The following is a 24,207-nucleotide window of genomic DNA, read 5'->3' as shown; positions in this document are numbered from 1 at the left end:
ACGTGGGTCATCCTTTTTATTGCTATATGAAATGTTTTTAACTCACACACAACAATCTGACAAAATACATACGTGTAATGATACAAATACCTTTAATTTCCCTCAACATATGTTTTAGCATTTTTTTTTTTGCAAAAGCTTTGCACAGAAATATGCATGCCACTGACAGTTTTGCCATAGCCACAAACTATCAAGCCTACAAACATATCTCATTTGATATTTGTATTTATTATGGATCCCCACTAGTTGCTGCCAAAGCAGCAGCTACTTTTCCTGGGGTCCAGCAAAATTAAGGCAGTTTATACCATTTTAAAACATTACAATACATTCACAGATTTCACAACACACTGTGTGCCCTCAGGCCCCTACTCCACCACATATCTACAGTACTAAATCCATGTGTATGTATAGTGCGTATGTGTGTGTATGCATGTGTCTGTGCCTATGTTTGTGTTGCTTCACAGTCCCATAAGGTGTTTTTTAATCTGTTTTTTAAAATCTAATTTTACTGCTTGCATCAGTTACTTGATGTGGAATAGACTTCCATGTAGTCATGGCTCTATGTAGTACTGTGTGCCTCCCATAGTCTGTTCTGGACTTGGGGACTGTGAAGAGACCTCTTGTGGCATGTCTTGTGGGGTATGCATTGATGTCCGAGCTGTGTGCCAGTAGTTCAAACAGACAGCTTGGTGCATTCAACATGTCAATACCTCTCATAAATAAAAGTAGTGATGAAGTCAATTTCTCCTCCACTATCTCTGTGTGCATCCAAGGGCCAGCCGTGCTGCCGTGTTCTGAGCCAATCACAATTTTCCGAGTCCTTTTTTGTGGCACCTGACCACACGACTGAACAGTAGTCAAGGTGCGACCTGCCTTGTTGATAGTGATGTTAAGAAGGCAGAGCATTGCTTTATTATAGACAGACTTCTCCCCATCTTAGCTACTACTGCATCAATATGTTTTGGCCATTACAGTCTAAAATCTAGGGTTACTCCAAACATTTTAGTCATATCAACTTGCTCAATTTCCACAGTATTTATTACAAGATTTAGTTGAGGTTTAGGGTTTGGTGAGTGTTTTGTTCCAAATGCAATGCTTTTAGTTTCAGAAATATTTAGGGCGAACTTATTCCTTGATATATTCAAATCTTCATTCTCTTGTCATGTACAGTACAGGTTCAAAATTATTTTTTAGCTGCCAGTGAACAAGTGACAATTCCAAGTAACAAGCTTTGTGTTTTTAATCAAATGGGGTAGATAGGATTCCTTTGGGAAATACCTTAATCTACACAAGATTGAACTATGCAAAATGTGTTTGAATTATGACTTTATTTCACTATACGGAAATATGCTGCCAATCAATTTATGTTGCATTTGTGAAGGTGTCTGAGCATGTCTGTTTGTTTGTGTGTATGGTGTGAGCAGATTAAAGGTCCCTGTTGTTCTTGTGTTAAAAGCGCTCCCTGGTGCTGGGTGTTCAGTGGCTGAAGTTGTGGTGGCCTGGCTGTTGGAGGTAGGTTGTGCGTGTGCGGGGTGAGTGGCGCTGAGCTCGCTGGCGGACACAGTTCTGCCGCTGGATGCAGCTCCGTGTGAGGTGGTGGCGGTCCACCCGGGTCTGAGCCCTCTGGACACGAGCAACCTGCGAGACCTTAGCCAGCTGTCCAGCCATGGACACTGATCCACGAATGATCCGGCTGGGGCTGGTGGTGCTTCTTTGGACTGGGACCACTGGTTCTGACATCCTGCAGAGAAACAAATGCTTGTAAGCCCACAAATGCACACCTACATCTGTTCACATATACACAAGGACAATCAAACATTTGGAATCAGTGGCAGAACACGGATATTAAAAAATGCTTTGACAACTTTCTGTGTCAAATGCACAAAAGTCTCTCTCACCTGACGCCAGTTTCTGAGATGGGTTCAGTCTCCTCGGTGACAGGTGGACTTCTGTAGATAGATGTGGTGGCACACTCCACTACCTGCTCCTCCAATGGGTTCACTTCTGTAGAGCAACAAGAGAGCCAGCGTTACCCATATTTCCTCTAGTAGAGCACACTATGTAGCTACAGTCCAACCACTACTTCCTGTGAGACTGACCTTTATGGTTGATCAGAAGCCACCCTTCCTCAAGCATTTCTGCAGGGGTGGATGTCCTCTGGTCTGTAGAGATGTCATCATCTCTTCCAAAAAACAGACTAGTAAGCCTTCTGAACATGACTGGGTTCTGTTCTGTGTGGCGGTTGGAGGTGTTGTCTCGGACTCTGGGTCACAGACTTGGTTGTGATGTTCTTGCCTGTGTTCTCTTTCCTCTCCTTTCTTTGGCAGGAAACTCAGACGTCGCAGCAGAGGCTTTGGGTATCAAAATACTTCTCACAAAGACCTGGTTGAGAAAAACATTGTCATAAAGTCTGGGTCCCATAACTCAAACCCACTGCACTGGCCACTGCACTGAGGCTAAGAAACACTGTCACCACTGAAAAATCCACGATAATTGAGAATTTCAATAAGATTTTTTCTACGGCTGGCCATGCTTCCACCTGGCTACCCCTACCCCGGTCAACAGCCCTGCAACCCCACAGCAACTTGCCCAAGCCTCCCCCATTTCTTCTTGACCCAAATCCAGATACAGTGGGGCAAAAAAGTATTTAGTCAGCCACCAATTGTGCAAGTTCTCCCACTTAAAAAGATGAGAGAGGCCTGTAATTTTCATCGTAGGTACACTTCAACTATGACAGACAAAATGAGGAAAAATAATCCAGAAAATCACATTGTAGGATTTTTTATGAATTTATTTGCAAATTATGGTGGAAAATAAGTATTTGGTCAATAACAAAAGTTTCTCAATACTTTGTTATATACCCTTTGTTGGCAATGACAGAGGTCAAACGTTTTCTGTAAGTCTTCACAAGGTTTTCACACAATGTTGCTGGTATTTTGGCCTATTCCCCCATGCATATCTCCTCTAGAGCAGTGATGTTTTGGGGCTGTTGCTGGGCAACACGGACTTTCAACTCCCTCCAAAGATTTTCTATGGGGTTGAGATCTGGAGACTGGCTAGGCCACTCCAGGACCTTGAAATGAGTCTTACGAAGCCACTACTTCGTTGCCAGGGCGGTGTGTTTGGGATCATTGTCATGCTGAAAGACCCAGCCACGTTTCATCTTCAATGCCCTTGCTGACGGAAGGAGGTTATCACTCAAAATATCACGATACATGGCCCCATTCATTCTTTCCTTTACACAGATCAGTCGTCCTGGTCCCTTTGCAGAAAAACAGCCCCAAAGCATGATGTTTCCACCCCATGCTTCACAGTAGGTATGGTGTTCTTTGGATGCAACTCAGCATTCTTTGTCCTCCAAACACGACAAGTTTGAGTTTTTACCAAAAAGTTATATTTTGGTTTCATCTGACCATATGACATTCTCCCAATCTTCTTCTGGATCATCCAAATGCTCTCTAGCAAACTTCAGATGGGCCTGGACATGTACTGGCTTAAGCAGGGGGACACATCTGGCACTGCAGGATTTGAGTCCCTGGCAGCGTAGTGTGTAACTGATGCTTTGTTACTTTGGTCCCAGCTCTCTGCAGGTCATTCACTAGGTCCCACCGTGTGGTTCTGGGATTTTTGCTCACCGTTCTTGTGATCATTTTGACCCCAAGGTGTGAGATCTTGCGTGTAGCCCCAGATCAAGGGAGATTATCAGTGGTCTTATATGTCTTCCATTTCCTAATAATTGCTCCCACAGTTGATTTCTTCACACCAAGCTGCTTACCTATTCAGTCTTCCCAGCCTGGTGCAGGTCTACAATTTTGTTTCTGGTGCCCTTTGACAGTTCTTTGGTCTTGGCCATAGTGGAGTTTGACTGTTTGAGGTTGTGGACAGGTGTCTTTTATACTGATAACAAGTTCAAACAGGTGCCATTAATACAGGTAACGAGTGGAGGACAGAGGAGCCTCTTAACGAAGAAGTTACAGGTCTGTGAGAGCCAGAAATCTTGCTTGTTTGTAGGTGACCAAATACTTATTTTCCACCATAATTTGCAAATAAATTAATTTAAAAAATCCTACATTGTGATTTTCTGGATTTTTTTTCTAATTTTGTCTGTCATAGTTGAAGTGTACGATGAAATGGCGAAAATTACAGGCCTCTCATCTTTTTAAGTGGGAGAACTTGCACAATTGGTGGCTGACTAAATACTTTTTTGCCCCACTGTAGCTGATGTTCTGAAAGAGCTGCAAAATCTGGACCCCTACAAATCAGCTGGGCTAGACAATCTGGACCCTCTCTTTCTAAAAATATCCGCCGCAATTGTTGCAACCCCTATTACTAGCCTGCTCAACCTCTCTTTCGTATCGTCTGAGATCCCCAAAGATTGACAGTCAAAAGCCTTGGCCAGGTTTCCAATCACCACATTCTTATCGGCACACTCAACAGCCTTGGTTTCTAAAATGACTGCCTCGCCTGGTTCACCAACTACTTCTCAGACAGAGTTCAGTGTCTCAAATCGGAGGGCCTGTTGTCCGGACCGCTGGCAGTCTCTATGGGGGTGCCACAGGGTTCAATCCTCGGGTCGACTCTTTTCTCTGTATACATCAATGATGTCGCTCTTGCTGCTGGTGATTCTCTGTTCCACCTATACGCAGACGACACCATTCTGTAGACCAACCTCCAGACGAGCTTCAATGCCATACAACTCTCCTTCCGTGGCCTCCAACTGCACCTAAATGCAAGTAAAACTAAATGCATGCTCTTCAACTGATCGCTGCCCACACCTGCCCGCCTGTCCAGCATCACTACTCTGGACGGTTCTGACGGTTCTGACAACTACAAATACCTAGGTGTCTGGCTAGACTGTAAACTCTCCTTCCAGACTCATATTAAGCATCTCCAATCCAAAATAAAATAAAGAACCGGCTTCCTATTTCGCAACAAAGCATCCTTCCCTCATGCTGCGAAACATACCCTCGTAAAACTGACTATCCTACCGATCCTTGACTTCGGCAATGTCATTTACAATATATCCTCCAACACTCTACTCAGGAAACTGGATGCAGTATATCACAGTGCCATTTGTTTTGTCACCAAAGCCCCATATACTACCCACCACTGCTACCTATATGCACTCGTTGGCTGGTCCTCGCTACATATTCGTCGCCAGACCCACTGGCTCCAGGTAATCTATAAGTCTTTGTTAGGTAAAGCTCTGCCTTATCTCAGCTCACTGGTCACCATTGCAACACATGCGCTCCAGCAGGTATATTTCACTAGTCATCCCCAAAGCCAACACCTCGTTTTGTTGCCTTTCCTTCCAGTTCTCTGCTGCCAATGACTGGAACGAATTGCAAAAAAAAATCAAAATTACTGAAGTTGGAGACATATCTCCCTCACTAACTTTAAGCGTCAGCTGTCAGAACAGCTTACCGATCGCTGCAGCTGTACACAGCCCATCTGTAAATAGCCAATCCAACCAACTACCTACCTCATCCCCAAATCTGTTTTTCTGCTCTTTTGCACACCAGTATTTCTACTTGCACATCCTCATCTGTACATAAATCACTCCAGTGTAAATTGCTAAATTGTCATTATTTTGCCACTATTGGCCTATTTATTGCCTTACCTCCTTACTTAATTTGCTCACACTGTATATAGAGGTTTCTAATGTGTTATTGACCGTACGTTTGTTTATCCCATGTGTAACTAGTCATCCCCAAAGCCAACACCTCGTTTTGTTGCCTTTCCTTCCAGTTCTCTGCTGCCAATGACTGGAACGAATTGCAAAAAAAAATCAAAATTACTGAAGTTGGAGACATATCTCCCTCACTAACTTTAAGCGTCAGCTGTCAGAACAGCTTACCGATCGCTGCAGCTGTACACAGCCCATCTGTAAATAGCCAATCCAACCAACTACCTACCTCATCCCCAAATCTGTTTTTCTGCTCTTTTGCACACCAGTATTTCTACTTGCACATCCTCATCTGTACATAAATCACTCCAGTGTAAATTGCTAAATTGTCATTATTTTGCCACTATTGGCCTATTTATTGCCTTACCTCCTTACTTAATTTGCTCACACTGTATATAGAGGTTTCTAATGTGTTATTGACTGTACGTTTGTTTATCCCATGTGTAACTCTGTGTTGTTGTTTTTGTCGCACTGCTTTGCTTTATCTTGGCCAGGTTGTAAATGAGAATTGTTCTCAACTGGCCTACCTGGTTAAATAAAATGTGAAATATAAAAAAATAGATAAGCGAACAGATTTGCAGATCTAGGGGCACGAGACCCATGGCTGCGGAGTTCACTTTGTTATTATGTGCTCAGCTTGTATCCTCTTCATAACCACTGACCTGGAATACTAACAAATGGCAGGATCCTTTAAGATTCACCATGTCCGAGAGAAAGACTGCGCTATTAATTATAACCGTCTTTTGAGCAGATGCTTTTATCCAAGGGGACTCAACACAGAGTCGGTATAGGCCTATATATCAGTAAAACCCACAACTCTCTCTAATGTCAGTAGAAAGTACCAACCAACTGAGCCACCAGTAAAAATATACACTGCTCAAAAATATAAAGGGAACACTTAAACAACACAATGTAACTCCAAGTCAATCACACTTCTGTGGAATAAAACTGTCCACTTAGGAAGCAACACTGATTGACAATAAATTTCACATGCTGTTGTGCAAATGGAATAGACAACAGGTGGAAATTATAGGCAATTAGCAAGACACCCCCAATAAAGGAGTGGTTCTGCAGGTGGTGACCACAGACCACTTCTCAGTTCCTATGCTTCCTTTCTGATGTTTTGGTCACTTTTGAATGCTGGCGGTGCTTTCACTCTAGTGGTAGCATGAGACGGAGTCTACAACCCACACAAGTGGCTCAGGTAGTGCAGCTCATCCAGGATGGCACATCAATGCGAGCTGTGGCAAGAAGGTTTGCTGTGTCTGTCAGCGTAGTGTCCAGAGCATGGAGGCGCTACCAGGAGACAGGCCAGTACATCAGGAGACGCGGAGGAGGCCGTAGGAGGGCAACAACCCAGCAGCAGGACCGCTACCTCCGTCTTTGTGCAAGGAGGAGAAGGAGGAGCACTGCCAGAGCCCTGCAAAATGACCTCCAGCAGGCCACAAATGTGCATGTGTCTGCTCAAACGGTCAGAAACAGACTCCATGAGGGTGGTATGAGGGCCCGAAGTCCACAGGTGAGGGTTGTGCTTACAGCCCAACACCGTGCAGGACGTTTGGCATTTGCCAGAGAACACCAAGATTGGCAAATTTGCCACTGGCGCCCTGTGCTCTTCACAGATGAAAGCAGGTTCACACTGAGCACGTGACAGACGTGACAGTCTGGAGACACCGTGGAGAACGTTCTGCTGCCTGCAACATCCTCCAGCATGACCGGTTTGGCAGTGGGTCAGTCATGGTGTGGGGTGGCATTTCTTTGGGGGGCCGCACAGCTCTCCATGTGCTCGCCAGAGGTAGCCTGACTGCCATTAGGTACCGCGATGAGATCCTCAGACCCCTTGTGAGACCATATGCTGGTGCGGTTGGCCCTGGGTTCCTCCTAATGCAAGACAATGCTAGACCTCATGTGGCTGGAGTGTGTCAGCAATTCCTGCAAGAGGAAGGCATTGATGCTATGGACTGGCCCGCCCGTTCCCCAGACCGGAATCCAATTGAGCACATCTGGGACATCATGTCTCGCTCCATCCACCAACGCCACGTTACACCACAGACTGTCCAGGAGTTGGAGGATGCTTTAGTCCAGGTCTGGGAGGAGATCCCTCAGGAGACCATCTGCCACCTCATCAGGAGCATGCCCAGGCGTTGTAGGGAGGTCATACAGGCACATGGAGGCCACACACACTACTGATCAGCCTGTAGTGTGGTTTTCCACTTTAATTGTGAGTGTGACTCCAAATCCAGACCTCCATGGGTTGATAAATTTGATTTCCATTGATAATTTGTGTGATTTTGTTGTCAGCACATTCAACTATGTAAAGAAAAAAGTATTTAATAAGAATATTTCATTCATTTAGATCTAGGATGTGTTATTTTAGTGTAGTGTATCTCTGTAGCTAGGCATATAGCACCATTCCATTCTACATCCAAAGTACCTAATAGGTCTCCCGGGTGGCGCAGCGGTCTAAAGCACTGCATCTCAGTGCTAGAGGTGTCACTACTGACCCTGGTTTGATTCCAGGCTGTATCACAACCGGCCGTGATTGGAAGTCCCATAGGGCGGTGCACAATTGGCCCAGCGTCGTCCGGGTTAGGGTTTGGCCGGGGAAGGCAGTCATTGTCAATAAGAATTTCTTCGTAACTGACTTGCCTAGTTAAATAAAAGTTAAAGAAAAATATATACAAAAAATAATAATCTCAGTCCTTATGAACTGTATGGACTTGAAAATCTAATTTGCAAGACTATTAAAAGGCATCCTTTTAGAGAGTTCTCACTACCAAATATGGTAATGAGGAAGTCCAGTTGCGAGTAGTGTGAGAGGATATAAAAGTATTTTTGTTTGTATTAAACCCCTTTGGTGGGGGAAAAATAATTCTGATTGGCTGGGCCTGGCTCCCCAGTGGGTGGGCCTGGCTGCCAACAGGATGGCATAGTCCCACCCTCTTGGCAGCCAGGCACACCCATGGCTGCACCCCTACACCAGTCATGTGAAATCCATAGATTAGGGCCTAATGGATTTATTTCAATTGACTGATTTCCTTATAAGAAATGTAACTCAATAAAATCTTTGACATTTTTGCATTTATATTTTTGTTCAGTGTATTTAAAAAAAAGTATACTTAGATATACAAAAACATGTTCCTTTATTTGTATGTTGTATGCTCACATAACAATTTAAAAGTATGCATTAAGGTGTCTGTAATAGAATAAACGTGGCAAAAACAAATGTAGACACTAATGAAATCATTTTTATAGCGTCCAAAATATTTTTCTACAACGTGTGGGAGTACCAAGATGGAAGCATGAAGGCTCCAAAACAGCACCTCCCGGGTCATCATTTTGTGTATATATAAATAATTGGCAGCTACTCAGCTGGGCAAATATGTGGCCTATTGCAGGGTTTCCCAAACTCGGTCCTGGGCTTCCTTCCACTAGGTCCAGGTGTTGGTGTTTGCCCTAGCAAGATCTATATAACCAACTCATCATCAAGCTTTGATTATCGTCCCTGAATGCGTCAGATGTGTATGCAACTGACGTCATTATTCAAAACCTAAACAACAGCTTGAGCAGGAATCAAGGAAGGGACGAAGCTGGGATACCACTGAAAGGCTAAACAAACCATTTCACGATGACAAAGAAAACCTGGACGTTAGCCTTATATCAGCAGAGAAAGAACTTTGAAATGAAAAGCCGGATAGGCTAGGCTTTAGCCTACTCCTTTGGTGCAGGTGATATAACACCAAAGTCTCGTCTGAAATTGGGGCAGTTGCAATGACAGCCAGCGGTAGTTCAGCGACCGAAAGACTGGATAATAATAGAACAGACATATTTAATTATCTCCTTTTCGGAAAGACGCCCCTCTTGCATTCATGTTACAGCATTGGAGAAGGCCTGTCAATTACAAAATTCTGCAAACTGTTGATAAAGGACCGGTTTGGATGCACGCAGATGATAGCAATAAATAGAAAGGCAAGCGGCAAATAAAACTTACCTATATTCACAGAATATTTCTCAGTTTGAGTAGGACATTCTGTTAACCCCAAAATTGTATTTGAAGAGATGTTGTAACCGATTCCTTCATTAATGCGTTTTCATTTGATGAGGTATCGGTTTATACCATATTTTTTTCCAAAGATGTGCATCTGTTCTTGATTCTCTGTCTGGTCTTTGGAACTGTTTCTTTCCAAATGTAATCAAAACAGCTGATCGAGTAACTCAGCAACCGTATCCCCCTCCCGTTCGAGGTTTAGAACCAATCACGCAGTTAAAAAAGATACGGGTCTGCCCCTCATTTTGTGCTGACCTACATGGGCGTATTGGCCTTTTATGTTAAAATAGTTGCACTTGCAGCAGTGTTGTCTAGGCTTGAGGTGATTACCTTAGATGATCCTAAATGAACTGTTATTATTAAAATACTCACACCAACACCTCTGCAAAAGGACCAGCAGCAGCCTTTGAAGGCTCCCTCTGTCGTCACCTCACGATTCTAATACATTTAGACCTATTATTGCATAAGTGCTTACGTATTTTCATTATTAGGCTACACACCTTTTTCAAAACGTCATTATTAGAATAAGTTGTCAACATTCTTGGTTATTTATGTATTTCTCAATTTTTTTCAAGAATTCTCATACACAGTAAACACAAACCCTTTATCCATTGACAACAAGTTCGAAAGCTAGGTAGGCCGCGTGATGTGTCAAATGTATGATAGCTATAAAGTGTGTTACAATGTATACAGCACAGCCTACAATGCATTCAATTCCCTTTCGTGCACTTGATTTGACGCGGTGGGGGTGTGTGAGGGTCTACTGGGACAGGGTGGTTTACTGTGGCTCCGGCGGGATCTAATTTGAAAGTCGCATTTACAACTAGCCAGTGAAAACCTCGCGAGAGAGAGAAACTAGGTTTGCGTTCGTAAATTCAGAGCACAGAATACAACACCCTTGCAACACCCTTTAATATGGCCTGTGTCAGTAAATTTACTTAAATTGTTACAGTCATCAACGCTCTAGATAACATGTACACAGCATAACTAGGGTTACTCGGCCTCTCCTAGGGCGAGTGAAATGAGTTGTTCTCTCATTTGTGTCTGGAAGTAGCTAGCCAACTTTAGCCAGTTTACTTGGGTGCCATTGTGAGGTCAGAAAGCTCGGATCAACCCTACTTACCCCTTGGCCAGAGCTTCCAGTGTGCGCTCTGAATTTATGAAAGGACAATCTGAATTTACCAATGCGCCCTCAGGCACTCCAGAGTGAATTTAGGAAGATGTCAGATAAGTGCAGTGTCAGTAGATGACGGAATATGGTCTCTTTTTGTTAGCTGAACTCATATGGTATATGATACCTTTTACAATTGTATAATTCCTTCTCACATCTATGCGCTCTCCTCCTCTCACCTTTTCCCTTCACTTGTGGGCAGACTTCAGTGCACAACACATTAGCTGTCTGTGACCAGGCGTAAAAACCTTTCCAAGCAAAACCTTCAAACCGCTACACACAGCCTACATCGTTGTCATCATGTTCGCTAGCATCATGTCAACATAGCTACTAGAACTAAAATTTGAGTAAACTGCTACAATCATGCAGTACAGTGCACAGTCAGCAACAGTTTAGTAGTTACACTGGTGGCATTAAATTAATAAAACCAAAAGCTTACCTTGACTTGGAAGAGTTCCAGTGTTGGATAGCCAGCTAACTAACATATCATCCCTTTCTGTTTGAGCCAGGTGTTCGAGTAGGCTAACTAGCTAGAAGCATTCGTTTGCTAAGTAAGTGAAACATTTTATTTTTTATTTCTCCTTTATTTAACCAGGTAGGCTAGTTGAGAACAAGTTCTCATTTACAATGGCGACCTGGCCAAGATAAAGCAAAGCAGTGCGACACAAACAACAATACAGAGTTACACATGGAATAAACAAGCGTACAGTCAATAACACAGTAGAAAAGAAAGAAAGTATATATACAGTGTGTGCAAATGGTGTGAGGAGGTAGGCAGTAAGTGAAAATACAACCAAATATCCCTCGCTTGCTTCTTAATTTTTTAAGAAATGAATTTGTTCAAAACTGTTCAACTATTGTCTTTCTCTCTCATGGTGTCAACTACTCACCACATTTTATGCTATGCTGTGCAGTGATAGCTAACTGTAGCTTATGCTTTCACTACTAGATTTATTCTCTGATCCTTTTATTGGGTGGATAACATGTCAGTTCACGCTGCAAGAGCTCTGATAGGATGGAGGATGTCCTCTGGAAGTTGTCATAATTACTGTGTAAGTCTATGGAAGGGGGTGGGAACCTCGAGCCTCCTAGGTTTTGTATTGATGCCAATGTCATTACATAACGGCGTGTTTAATCAATTATTTGGTAATGTGAATATATTTAGCATAGTTTCATCTAAAAATATTAAAAATCTAAATTCATTTAAAAAACTTTTTAAATGTTTCACTATTTTTATTTTTATGAAATTCACTGAGCAGGTTTTGGTCCTCCCCTTCCTCCTCTGAGGAGCCTCCATTTTGACACACACACACACACACACACACACACACACACACAATCACACAGGGCCAGATTAAGAAATCATAGCCTTTGTTTTTTTTCTCTTCCAGGCACACCATCATTTTCTGTAAACAAATCTGTGCACTAAGATGCAATTCAATGTGTGGTAAAAAAAAAAAAAAAAAGAGAAAAATAGCATTTACAATAAAGCCATAATAACGTTTGCCATGTGGTATAGGCTACAGTTGAGCAGAGGCATTTTTAGAATTTCCACATATGAAGATGTTTTGTTGCAGGTTTAAAACAAATCTGTCTTTTAAAAAAGCATTTCATGCAATCCTAAGTAATTTACATGGCAGTAGACAGCTGAATTTGATTTAATACCACACAAAAGGCATGAGTGAATAGTCTGACTGACAAATTGAGATCAATTCAAACAAACAATAGCCCAGGCCAATGAAGTGAATATTAGGAGGAAACATATACAGCTGAAGTCGGAAGATTACATACACCTTAGCCAAAAACATTTAAACTCAGTTTTTCACAATTCCTGACATTTAATCCTAGTAAAAATCCCCTGTCTTAGGTCAGTTAGGATCACCACTTTATTTTCAGAATGTGAAATGTCAGAATAATAGTACAGAGAATGATTTATTTCTGCTTTTATTTCTTTCATCACATTCCCAGTGGATCAGAAGTTTACATACACTCAATTAGTATTTGGTAGCATTGCCTTTAAATGGTTTAACTTAGGTCAAATGTTTCGGATTGTCTTCCACAAGCTTCCCACAATAAGTTGGGTGAATTTTGGCCCATTCCTCCAGAGAGAGTTGGTGTAACTGAGTCAGGTTTGTAGGCCTCCTTGCTCGCACACGCCTTTCTCAGTTCTGCACACAAATTGTGATTTGAGTGATTTATGTGATTGAGGTTAGGGCTTTGTAATGGCCACTCCAATACCTTGACCTTGTTGTCCTTAAGCCATTTTGCCACAACTTTGGAAGTATGCTTGGGGTCATTGTCCATTTGGAAGACCCATTTGCGACCAAGCTTTAACTTCCTGACTGATGTCTTGAGATGTTGCTTCAATACACACACACACACACACACACACACACACACACACACACACACACACACACACACACACACACACACAGGGGATTTTAGGGTGATGGTCAAGGTCATAAGGATTAAGTAAACGTAGGCCTACTTCTTGGAATCCTTTTAGATAACATGACGTTTAGCAGCCTCTTGTGCATCCCTACAAGGAGGCATCACCCAGCATTGTCCCTGGCTGTGCAGGGAGCAGGTGCCAAGGACAAGCTATGCCTTTACTAAGTAAACACAGTAATACCAGGGACTCCCTCTCTCCCTTCCCTCTCTCCCTCCACTCTCTCTCCCTCTCACACCTGTTTTTACAAACAAAATATTATGTAATGTTTATTTTTGACTGAGTCTAAAATATATTTTTTGTAGGTATTGCACTTGTACACAACATTTTGTTTCATTCTCCTTACCCCCCTTACTTTGTCCTGTTTTATTTCAAGTTTATGTAGCAGAACTCATAACATAGACCTACTACAGGCTGATACCGCTGTGAGTCATTCTCCCCATCTCATCCATTGAGTTCCATACCGAATAGGACACAAAGATTATGTACTACGGAAGTCTAGATATACCAGAAAAGTATATCTTGACAAAACAACTTTGTCATGTAGGGATCATGAGAAAAATAAGTTGTAATAAGAAGAGACATTTTACTTTTATTCGTATGTCCTCGCTGGACTTCCGTAGATCTGTCCTTCAGCAACACAATATTGTGCCCACCATTTGTGCAGCCTTCATGAAATGTCACTTTCCCCGTTTTACTAGTTTTATTTTTCTGTACTGCTTGTTAATTGTTGTTTGTGACTGTGTTTTTGCTGCTATTGACAGGCCAACCTCTCTGTTAAAATTATTAAAGATATTAAAATAAACTTTTATTGGTAGTCTCGTAAACTTTCATTGGTAGTCTGCAACCACAGACCTCAATGTTAACTTTTCTTGCACTGAACATTCCACATTCCACATTCAATCCATTTCAAAACATGTCTTTAAATTTGAATTGTATTGGAGACAAAACTGGAAGCCACCTATAACTGACAGACATAATGACATTTCTGCCTGGGTTAATCTCTAATAAAAATGAATGTGTTGATCCACCTTGGGCTCTGCAGCCTATCATTAATACTGCCACTTCTATTTAAATGTAACCGTATGAAATGGCCTGCTAGTTAGCGGGGTGTGTGCTAACAGCGTTTCAATCGGTGACGTCACTCGCTCTGAGACCTTGAAGTAGTTGTTACCCTTGCTCCACAATGGCCAAGACTTTTGTGGAGCAATAGGTAACGATGCTTCATGGGAGGCAGTTGTTGATGTGTGCAGACAATCCCTGGTTTGAGCCCAGGTAGGGGCGATGAGGTGGGCGGAAGCAACACTGTTACATAGAGTTTATTTCATGATTTCCACACACCAACTTTTGTTATGTCTTGATCATGAGAAAATGTTATTGTGATCTCGACAAAACAACTTTTGTTATGTTGTGATCACAAAACATATATATTGATCTAGACAAAACTAGTGATTTGTTTTAATTATTAATATGTCCTCTCTAGATTTCTGTAGTGGACTTCTATACCAGGCTGCTTATTTGTACATTTGACTGGAAAATTGTTCATGATAAATAGGTTGCATGCCTAATGGAAATGCAGGAAATTAACTGCATTTCATTGATTTCAAACTTCTCTGCTTTTGCAGGTGACTCATTGTCAACCACTCTTCGAAAATATGTGACATAGCGCCATCTTGTGTGTATTTATCGAACTGAAACATGCTGCTATTGAACTTGTTTCAGCTACTGTTTCTTCCCAAAGGGTGGCGCCATGACATACCAGGAGTAACCTAGGCACTGGTGGCAACTGTAAATCAGACCTATTTTTCACAACATGGTCTCAGAGCATTTCGTATTATTCTGTACGTAAATCCGAGACACCCTGTTTAGTATGATATGTTACGTTTGGTATGGTTACATAAGAGAGATGGTTACTTAAGGCAGAAACTGAAGTATGGTGGTTGGTCGGATGTTAAATGGAAATGCCTGGCAACCCAAAGGTTGCGAGTTTGAATCTTTTGAACTACATATACTTTTTTTGTTGCTAATTTGGCACTACATAGCATGTTAGCTAACCCTCCCCTAACCCTAACCCTGAACACTTTTACCTAACACTTCACCTAACCCTAAACTTAACCCTTTTAGCTAACCCTTCCCCTAACCCTTTAACCGAACTCCTAAACTTAACCCAAATCCTAAACCAAATTCCTAGCCACCTTGCTAGAATTCATAACATATATGTTTTGAAAATTCGTAACATATTAAACGTTTGGCAAATTCGTAAAACATACAACACATTTAGCAAATGTGTAACATATTGTACGTTTAGCAAATTCCAGATTTGAATAATATTACGAAATACTCTGAGACCAGGTAGATTTCTTTACATAATAAACGCTTGCCACGTATTAATCCCACAATACTTAAATTATTTATCGTATCTGAATAAGGAGTCCCTTATCCACATGTTGCACGTTGATCATGCTGAAGAAAACAATAAAAAATGGACTGTCTCGCCCTATGTGGCCTAATCAGTTGGACTGTTGGCCTATGGACCTATTGATAGAATCGACATACACAGCAGTCAAACCATCATTCTCCTGTTTCAGACATACTGGCGTCTTAAAGAACAATCATTATTGTCTTGAAGTCGAATAAATGAGCTGTTTAGTGATCTGACATGTTTGCGCAATTGTCTCCATGCACGTCTCCAGATGGGTCAATCTGTTTATGGAAGCGCGCTATTGCCCTCAAGTGTTTAATTTGCGTAATCGGAATGGTCAAAGACTATTGCATTGATGTGTGTTGTATGCAGGTCAATTTGATAGATGGCCATTGTTATCGCTTTTGGGGCACATGTTTTTGTTTAGGAATGGGTTAGCGAGTGTCGCTTCCTGCGCTCATATGTAGGTGGGGTGTGCCCTCGGGGCGAGCACACCCCCATTGCCTGTGTCAGAGTATTTCAGCAAAGAGAGAGCAGCATTTTGGAGATAGTCACACAGTGGTCCACAGTTGAACAAGTTCAGACAAACTGGTGGACTATACGTTTCAGCAATCTTTTATTCTTTCTATATACCGCCATTCTCATGTGGATCTAAATCCTAGACGTCTGCCTATTTCCACAGTTTGAACCAGTGGATATTTTGCGCACATATTTCGCAAAGTGGAAAAATGCCTCGGTCTTTCTTGGTAAAAAAGTATTTCGCCAACAAAAAACCCAACTACAGTGAATTGGAGTGTCAAAATGGTGAGTAGCTTTACTTTATTTATTCCTTGTATGAAGCTGAATACATACATGTATAAAATATTACAGAATAGGAGACACCTATTTTCTCTATTCGTGTTCCTTACAATAAACCTTTGGAAATATATATATATATATATTTTTTTACATGATCTTAAGTTTTTACAACTTTATCCATTACAACTTTCTCCTTGTTGTCAACCTTTATAAATTATACTCTCTCTCAGTTTTCAAGTAAGGCCCATTATAAAAGTTCCCCCTAAACTGTACAGAGCTACCATTCATGTTTCTACCCCATGTAAATATGTGGGAGGAAATGGCCCATGAAATCTCAGCTTTGCTGAAACTTCTTTTTTGTGTGTGTAAAAATACTCTGGAGAAACTTGACAGTGGCAGTTGTTGCTTTACAAGTTGAAAATATGTTGCCTATCCAAATATCATAATATTTTTTTTATTGTGTTGTGTCGTTCCAGTTACATTAATCGTATGTACATGATGAAAACATCTTAGTATCTGACAACAGTGCTGTAAATGTACCTCTGTATTCTAACCCTTTTCCTCATCCCTCAGCCACCTCACTGGAGAGGTACCCACTAGCTGAGCTTCCAGCAGGGGACAACAACTCAGCTACCACCTGTTACACAGCGGGACTGGTATGGGACGTGAGCTTCCTTCCAGCTCTCTACGTCCCCACATTCCCCACTGATGCCTCTCCCACCCCCGGTCCCCTGGACCTCAGCTCCCCCTCCAGCCTCAGCAGCAGTGCCAGTAGCAGTGGGGAGGAGGACGAGGGGCGCACCTCTGACCCCCCCAGCCCTGAATCCACAGACACCTACCACCCCCCTCAGCGCCCCAAACGCATCAGCACCAAGAGTCATGGGGCCCCAAACGAGGATGAGAGAGTGGCCCCAGTCACTGCTGCAAGGCCAGCCTTCTTCTGCAAGCACTGCCCTAAAGAGTACACCAGCCTGGGGGCTCTGAAGATGCACATTCGCTCACACACGCTACCCTGTGTCTGCCCCACCTGCGGGAAAGCCTTCTCCAGGCCCTGGCTGCTGCGCGGCCACATTCGCACACACACTGGTAAGAACTCCTACACTTGCCATTTGGTATGACTTTGGTGGAAGGGAGGTTTGGTTACTCAGTTTATTGGATCATCATTACAGTGTAGTGGTAGACATGAGCACATGAAGAAGCCCTGTGGGCTCGTTGGTCATTGATCACTCATAGAGTACCACAGTATGAGTCATAGTACCCATAAAATCTAACGGTCAAATAAGGAAATAGTTCCAATAGTTTTTTTCCCCCACAATTAATTTTTCCCATAGGGGATTTTAGAAACACGTACAAGACTGTGAAGTTGAGGAAAAGTTCATAATCTCTGGATTAACTATCTAATGTTAGATAAATGTAGTAATTAATAAATTAGTTACATTTCTTTAAATGTGCCTGTTAGCAAAGGTGCCAGCTAGAGATGATGTGCAGGAGCTCGCAGGGATTTGTTGTCTTGCATGATGTCTACTTTGATGCTAGTTAGCATTTTCGAAACTCTGAGAGTGAATAGGGCCGAATATATTGATGAAAGTCACCTTGTCTGAGAAACATTTACATGGCTATCAAAACGTCACACCAGGGTAAGCCTACACTAAACAGCCTGTATTTTAAGCGTTTCTAAAATCCCCTATAGGAATAATGAATGGTTGAAAACCAATTGGAACCATTTCCCTGTTTGACCTCTAGGTTTTATGGGTATTATGACACCTCCACCGTGGGGCTCTTTTGTGACTCTACCTTACTGCATTTTTTATATATATTTTTTTATTGTATCTATTATTTAACTAGGCTGGTCAGTTAAGAACAAATTCTTATTTATAATGACAGCCTACCCCGGCCAAACCCGGACAACGCTGGGCCAATTGTGCGCCACCCTATGGGACTCCCAATCACGGCCGGATGTGATACAGCCTGAAATGAAACCAGGGACTGTGGTGACACCTCTTGCTCTGAGATGCATTGCCTTAGACCTCTGCACTACTCGGGAGCCCTAACAATGACTCACTGAGAATGATCGTATCATTGGCTACTGTTTGAGACAACAGAATGCAGGATTATCTTATGATGAAGGGGACAAAGAGCATAAGGAAGCTCTCAGCTATCAAACTGCCCACTTACCACCAGCAGCAACTTGAAAGTAGTAATCTAATTTGGCACTGATTTAATCATGTTAATTCAAGCCTGGTAGTGATTCACCTAGCCTGACACCAGATTCATCATTACCCATTAAATGAGCTTTGAGGGTGATTCACTAAGGTGTTAATGAAACACTCTGCTGAGCCTGAGACAGCCAAATTGATATTATTGTGTGGGGGAGAAAAGTTAGCATTGTATTGCTAATCAAAGCCAAGGTTCACAGACCCCGTCTCATATACAGACAGAGGCTTAAAGGCTTGGACACACCAATAGCATTTGCGTGCCGAGAGTACTTCGCCCCTCTGAACAGAGTGCCGGCTGTGTCTGTCTTCGTGTAGAATTGTGCGACAATGTCGGTAGTCAGACGTACATCAGCAGATGGTCCCTAAAACACACCACACAGATGAACGGCAGATCAACATTCGGTGCGGTGTGTGTGGTCCTTAAAGTCACAGTTAGTGTCATGCATCTCTAACCCATGCTCCTCCTACGATCTCCTCCTTAGGTGAACGCCCGTTCTCCTGCCAACACTGTAACCGTGCCTTTGCTGACCGCTCCAACCTGCGGGCGCACCTGCAGACTCACGCTGAGGTGAAGAAGTACCAATGTGGCGTGTGTTCCCGTACCTTCAGCCGCATGTCCCTCCTCCAGAAACACAGTGCAGCCAGCTGCTGCTCCTCCACAGCGTGAGCAGGAATGAGCCAGGCAGTTATCCGGGACCTCAGGGCGGTGGGGGCATCTACAGACCCATACCATAAGCAAGACTAGAGGAGCCTGAACCAATCTGCCAACAGAGACCATAGATCCACCATTTACTAGTAGAAGAGGAAGTTGACCCTGACTATTCTCTTTGAATGCAACTTCCATAGCCATCTCAGTTTCTCTGTTTCAATCACATTTAAGGAACTCCTCAGATTTTCAAACTCCTCCCATTGCAAGGCAAATCTGGTAGATGTTCTGAACTCTGTAATCCTGCCATTCTCCCAGTCCCAACATTGTTTTTTCTCATACATATTGTAGACTCATGGGGGTTAGTGTGACCGTGTACTTTTGAGTCTAGCCCAGCCTCGGTGTTGGCCAAGCCAGCTCCGGATCATCATGGCCTAGACACAGACACAGCTGCTGAGAGATGTAAAGGTGCGTGGGTGGGATACATCTCTCAGCATGACATACACACACAGCTGTCGCTGGTAGAGTGGTGTAGATAGACAGGGTGCTAACAGGTGCTAACAGGTGCTCTGGCCCTGACCTCTACTGGGCCGATAACAGGTGACTTCCACCGCCCCTAGAAAGAGGAATTATGTCATCGTCACAAAGAGGATGGAGTCCATTGGTCCCTTTGTATGCTTTTGTCTCCAGTGGGTTTGTCTTAAGCCGTTATTTTGACCACACCAAGCCCCACTGTAATCTGATGTGTTTCCCGAAATAGGATAAAGCCATTTGTTTCTGTCGTCATTCCTCATGGTAGCTTTGCTCCTTCAATGTTGTTTAAATTCCTGAAAGCCATGCACTCCAGGTTACCACAGTGTTAAATATTCCCATTGTTCTCGACAATGGTAGAGAGAACCACCATTTTTGTAAGATATAAACTTGTTGTATGAAATCTATTATTTTAAACCAAAGATGTGCCGTGCCTTCTTACCTCAACTGGTAGTAGTTTTTTAAATGTTGACTAAGTGTATTAATATTATGCATCAAACACTCAGAACTGGGGGAAGAAGGGGCCAAATAAAATGTCTCATAGAAGCACGGTTTCACAGCCCTGGCTATACAGAGATGGATAAAAAAAATCCTAAACCTTATATGGTGGTGTTTTACAGTGCAATGTTCAGATTGTATGTAGTCTTATTTCAATGTTTTACTGTGTTTGTTTGTCTTTCACTTCTATTTCAAATATTTCATAGCTGATGGATTTACATTCAATAAAGTAATTTATGTTAAAAAAAAGTGTTGTTACCTTTTAAAATGAGCATTTTTTTAAAAGTCTGAGTTAACACTGCTTATGCAACAGCCAGGTATGTACATGTTTGGTTAGAGACTGATAATTGGGATATGGCTCTCTTTCAGCAACTGTAAATGTAGTGTGTTGGTTGTGGATGAGCAGTTTGAGTTGGACATTGTGATGTTTAGAGAGAGGCAGGTGAACACACTGAGTGATGGACAGGTACAACTGCACGCACCTGCTCAATGTCTCCACCTGCCACTCGCCTCCTGCAGCCACTGTTTAAACACTGCGCAAGTGTGTGAAAGAGAGAGTAAAGAACGAGAATGTTGGCCAACATTCATCTTATTTAACCTTGTTCCAAGTCTTTATTTCCTTGTTTTGAGGGGGTTAAGTCTCCTACTCTGTAGCCCAGACAGTGAGTCAGAGTCTGTGTAGCCAGGAGAGTCCAAGTTCCCATGGTTTTCTGAGTGATCAGGTCTGGTCACAGAGCAGTGAGGGTGCGTGGGCTGTGGCAGAAGGTGATGTAAACTGTTCCACTCAGCCTCTGTCAGCTGGAGCAGCTAGCCACATGCTTCTTAAACTCATCATTTCCTTCACAGTCAGGAAAATATTCACAGAGCTGGAGATAAGACTTCTGTTGTGAGTTTTAGTCTGTTTAGTGAATCACATGACACATGCTAACCACTGGGTCTGGGTAGTTGTTAGAAAGAAGAGCTCTAGACATTTGGTCATACAGCTGTGTACTAACAAAGAGTCTTATATGAGTCATTTGGTTGTTACCATTGCACCTTTGACCTGGATGTTCTTGTACAGCAGGCCTTTTAAGTTCCAGCTGCTTGGAATGAATTGAGAGCAGTTTTATGTTGTGCATTTTTAACCTGTTCTCAGGCAAGGGTATCAGCTCTTCAAATAATATCACACAGCATGGCAAGTTGAAGTGAGTAATGGTTATAGTCGGATTATGCTCTCTAGTTAGTCAAAACTTCTTAATACTACATTGGAATCACTCTTTCTGTTGTATGAATCATGTCTCTGTAGTTTAATCGGATCTTTGCCACAAAGTTTATGTAGAACCATTTTAAACACAAGCTACCATTTGAAACCCCACAATATCATAACCCTCACCACACTCAGTGTTACTGTATATATTTCAAAACATTTTAATAACTGAAAACAGTACATGACACTCCTCTTCCTTTGGGAGTGTAGAATGCCTGGTTCTGAAATCTGAGAACTTTTTCCTGCTGCGCGCTTCCCAGTGCCAGAACACTCACTGTAATTTACCAAAAGTGGCTGCTATTTATGCCATAAAGCATGTGTTTAACATTCCAGAGCCCCACTGTGTTTGTGTATTTCTCTCTCTCTCTCTCTCTCTTGGTTGTATATCTATTTATGTATATGTATGTGTGTTAGTGTGAAGTGTCCCTGCAGAGAAGCAGCCCTCTCTCTCTTCACAGGAGGATCATCTCTCCCCCTCAGAGACAGGCCGGCAGGAAATGGGAGTTTACATTGGCCTACTTCACCCAAAAAAAGACAGGCTAGGAGCCGAGGGGCTAAAGTGCTAACCCTCACTGCTTACTGCCACTGCACCAAATCCCACCCCCCCCACTGCTCCCACCCACGCCCGCTCCCAGGCCCAGTCCCAGTCAGGGGGGAGAGAGAGAGAGCGGCCTTCAGTGCAGCAGCAGCCAGGGCTCACAGAGGGCTCAGGGCCTGGGATACAGGAAGGAGCTGTCAGCCTCCCATAAACACGACTCATCCTGCACCGATGATACAGAAGGCCTGGGGGTAGCTCTCCCTGGCCACACCGCTGCCGACCCGCAGCTTTACACTGAGTGCTGCTGAGTTCTACACTTGTGGATTCCTACGGGGCTTTCCTTCAGGTGCCAGTCCCTGTCTGTGGTTCTCTACTCTGCATGTTTCCCAACATGGCAGTGCAGTATGCTGATTTCAGGGGGCAGTTACATTGTTTTTTCAATGTGTGCCGTGCCAAGAAATATAAACTCAACAACTAAGTAAATTGTCAGGAGAAATGTTAAGTGCAACTAGTTTTATGTTGATAGTCTTTGTAAGAAATTGGGGTGTGTTTTACTTGCATTAAAGTTGTTTTTACTTGCATCTCCCCTTGAATAGCTATCTAAGCACCTCTCACCCATGTACAGTACCAGTTAAAAGTAAGGACACACCTACTCATTCAATGGTTTTTATTTAGTTTTACTCTTTCCTACATTGTAGAATAATAGTGAAGACATCAAAACTAAAAAAATAACACATATGGAATCATGTTGTAAACTAAAAAGTGTTAAACAAATCAAAATAGATGTTATATTTTATATTATTTTAAGTAGCCACCCTTTGCCTTGATGACAGCTTTGCACACTCTTGGCATTCTCTCAAACAGCTTCATGAGGAATACTTTTCCTACAGTCTGCTGAGCACTTATTGGCTGCTTTTCCTTCACCCTGCGGTCCAACTCATCCCAAATCATCTCAATTGAGTTGAGATCAGGTGTTTGTGGAGGCCAGGTCATCTGATGCAGCACTCCATCACTCTCCTTGGTCAAATAGCCCTTACATAGCCTTGAGGTGTGTTTTGGGTCATTGTCCTGTTGAAAAACAAATGATACTCCCACTAAGCTCAAACCAGATGGGATGGCGTATCTCTGCAAAAATGCTGTGGTAGACATGCTGGTGTGCCTTGAATTCTAAATAAATCACAGACAGTGTCACCAGTAAAGCACCCCCACACCACCAAACCTCCTCCTCCATGCTTCACAGTTGGAACCACACATAAAGAGATCATCCGTTCATCTACTCTGCGTCTCACGAAGACAGTGGTTGGAACCAAAAATCTCAAATTTGGACTCATCAGATCAAAGGACAGATTTCCACTGGTCTAATGTCAATTGCTCGTGTTTCTTGGCCAAAGCAAGTATCTTCTTATTATTGGTGTCCTTTAGTAGGGCTTTCTTTGTAGAAATTTGACCGTGAATGCCTGATTCATGCAGTCCCCTCTGAACAGTTGATGTTGAGATGTGTCTGTTACTTGAACACTGTGAAGCATTTATTTGGGATGCAATCTGAGGTGCAGGTAACTCTAATGAAATTATCCTCTGCAGCAGAGGTATTTAACTTTTTATTTAACCCTTATTTTAGAAGAGGTAACTCTGTGTCTTCCTTTCCTGTGGCGGTCCTCGTGAGTGCCAGTTTCATCATAGCTGTTATTGTCATGCCCTGGCCATAGAGAGGTTTTTATCCTCTATTTTGGTTAGACCAGGGTGTGAATAGGGTGGGCATTCTATGCTCATTTTCTATGTTTTGGATTTCTGTGTTGTTTGGCCGTGTGGTTCTCAATCAGAGGCAGCTGTCTATTGTTGTCTCTGATTGAGAACCATACTTAGGTAGCCTTTTCCCACCTGTGTGGTGTGGGTAGTTAATATCTGTTTAGTGTGTGTTGCACCTGACGGAGCTGATTCGGTCGTCTCTTTGTTGT

General features: G+C 42.7%; 2 protein-coding genes across 4 annotated transcripts; one reads left to right on the top strand and one right to left on the bottom strand.

The window, feature by feature from the left end:
* Nucleotides 1–3: 3 nt before the first annotated feature.
* LOC149976094 (uncharacterized) lies at nucleotides 4–11,813 on the bottom strand. Of its 3 annotated transcripts, none has more exons than XM_090206075.1 (4): nucleotides 11,345–11,813; nucleotides 2,100–2,382; nucleotides 1,899–2,004; nucleotides 4–1,741 (listed from the first exon to the last, which is right to left on the bottom strand). In XM_090206075.1, the coding sequence occupies exons 2-4, from the start codon at nucleotides 2,215–2,217 to the stop codon at nucleotides 1,477–1,479; spliced, it is 489 nt and encodes a 162-aa protein (XP_090062201.1). In that variant the 5' UTR covers nucleotides 2,218–2,382; nucleotides 11,345–11,813; the 3' UTR covers nucleotides 4–1,476. The 3 variants fall into 3 exon arrangements, with proteins under 3 accessions (XP_090062201.1, XP_090062200.1, XP_090062198.1); XM_090206074.1 differs by lacking the exon at nucleotides 11,345–11,813 and adding an exon at nucleotides 10,107–10,183; XM_090206072.1 differs by lacking the exon at nucleotides 11,345–11,813 and adding an exon at nucleotides 9,678–10,155.
* A 4,068-nt stretch (nucleotides 11,814–15,881) lies between these two features.
* Nucleotides 15,882–20,717, top strand: LOC110494556 (zinc finger protein SNAI1). Its single transcript, XM_021569725.3, has 3 exons — nucleotides 15,882–16,583; nucleotides 17,151–17,663; nucleotides 19,276–20,717. The coding sequence occupies exons 1-3, from the start codon at nucleotides 16,508–16,510 to the stop codon at nucleotides 19,458–19,460; spliced, it is 774 nt and encodes a 257-aa protein (XP_021425400.1). The 5' UTR covers nucleotides 15,882–16,507; the 3' UTR covers nucleotides 19,461–20,717.
* Nucleotides 20,718–24,207: the final 3,490 nt, after the last annotated feature.

Source organism: Oncorhynchus mykiss, chromosome 17 (assembly GCF_057628025.1).
Source record: "Oncorhynchus mykiss isolate SJ-2025 chromosome 17, ASM5762802v1, whole genome shotgun sequence".
NCBI classification, from domain to species: Eukaryota; Metazoa; Chordata; class Actinopteri; order Salmoniformes; family Salmonidae; genus Oncorhynchus; species Oncorhynchus mykiss.
This window is presented reverse-complemented; position numbering and strand designations above follow the sequence as displayed.